At 37.6% G+C, this 1,544-nt stretch overlaps 1 protein-coding gene across 1 annotated transcript in view; it reads left to right on the top strand.

Annotated features, from left to right (window-relative positions):
* The window catches only part of Uevld (UEV and lactate/malate dehyrogenase domains), a 46,604-nt gene that overhangs the window by 22,296 nt on the left and 22,764 nt on the right, over positions 1-1,544 (top strand). Inside the window, exons 4-5 of the mRNA XM_013019532.1 lie at positions 517-680; positions 1,327-1,332. Of these exons, the coding sequence (XP_012874986.1) occupies positions 517-680; positions 1,327-1,332 (170 nt within the window). The remainder of the gene's footprint in view (positions 1-516; positions 681-1,326; positions 1,333-1,544) is intronic.

Here is a 1,544-nt window from a genome sequence, read left to right as displayed (position 1 = left end):
GCAGGCAGGCAGGCAAGAAGGCAAGCTGGTAAATAAATAATTTCAATATAATATAAATTAAAAAATAGATTATATGTCCACTACTTTTCAAGGATGATACAGTACCTCTGCTTGGTATGGGCAAAGACAATGGAGTTATATCCCAAATTCTTGGTATAGTAGATCCTATAAATATTTATTGGATTAAATTTGATGAACTGGTTATTGTCTTCTTTATGTTATACTGAAAGTGGACAGATGAAGTGGAGAAATCGGCTTTGATTTACATTAATCCTTTTCATATAAACTTGACTATCCTTCCTCCCTCCTTCTCTCTCTCCCTTCTCACTATTGGGGATTGAACTCAGTAACTCACATATGCTAATCAGGTACTCTACCATTGAGCTATATAACCAGCCCTTTTTCATTTTATTTTGAATTAGCAGTTCATACTTTGAAGTGGCATGTAGGTGTGACATAAATAGAATGTGCATGCTTCATTATTGTTTGAAAATGTGTTTATTTTGTCTCAAATAGGTAATACATATAACATACCAATTCGTTTCTGGATTTTGGATTCTCACCCTTTTGCTCCCCCCATTTGTTTCTTGAAGCCAACTGCAAATATGGGAATCTCAGTTGGAAAACATGTGGATGCTCAAGGCAGAATATACTTGCCCTACCTTCAAAACTGGAACCATGTAAGACCAACTTGGAGTTTCTTCAAAAAGTTTTATTCTTCTGAGAATTTGTCTTTGATTCTGATAGTACAGATAAATATAATGCCGTATGATCTTTCATAAGATATTCAAATTTGAAATTGAGCTCTCTAAGGTACTTCAAGTCCAGACCCCTGACAACAGCCTGTGTGAAGCTGCTGTTTCCTGGTCTGGGAGCCAGCTGTTGTTTCCTCTGAGTCTTTTTATAGCTGTTTGCCACTTGAGAAAGTACATGAAAAGCTAGTAACAAGATATTAGGGAATTAAAAACTAGATTCTTTTGTTGGGGGGTCTTGACAGTTTCTTTTCCAGACTGGCCTTGAAACCGTGTTCCTCTTGATCTGTCCCTCGCAAGTAGCTGGGATTACATTCAAAAGCTACTATACCCAGCTTCTTAGATTTTTGTTTTGCAGTTCAGGGGATTGAAGCCTTCTACCCACTGAGTTATACTTCTTGCCAAAGAAGTTTAAAATTTTTTCATTTATGTATATAATTGTATCTTATTTATTTTACAATTCCTCATATTATGTTGAGCATTTCTCTCATTTTAAAATGTTTTGCTTTCTTTTCTTTTTTTTTTTTTGGTCGGTTGTGGGGCTTGAACTCTGGGTCTGGGCGCTATCCCTCAGTTCTTAAGCCCAAGGTGAGCACTCTACCACTTGAGCCACAGCACCACTTCTGGTTTTCTGAGTGGTTTATTGGAGATAAGAGTCTCATGGAGTTTCTTGCCCGAGCTGGCTTTGAATTGTGATCCTCAGATCTCAGCCTCCTGAGTAGCTAGGATTACAGGTGTGAGCCACCAGTGCTGGCTAAAATGTTTTCAAAGTACATAGTTTGTCATGGTTCC

Source organism: Dipodomys ordii, unplaced genomic scaffold, assembly GCF_000151885.1.
Source record: "Dipodomys ordii isolate 6190 unplaced genomic scaffold, Dord_2.0 Scaffold46, whole genome shotgun sequence".
Lineage (NCBI taxonomy): Eukaryota > Metazoa > Chordata > Mammalia > Rodentia > Heteromyidae > Dipodomys > Dipodomys ordii.
Note: the sequence above shows the minus strand (reverse complement) of the source record. Positions and strands in the feature narration are given on the sequence as shown.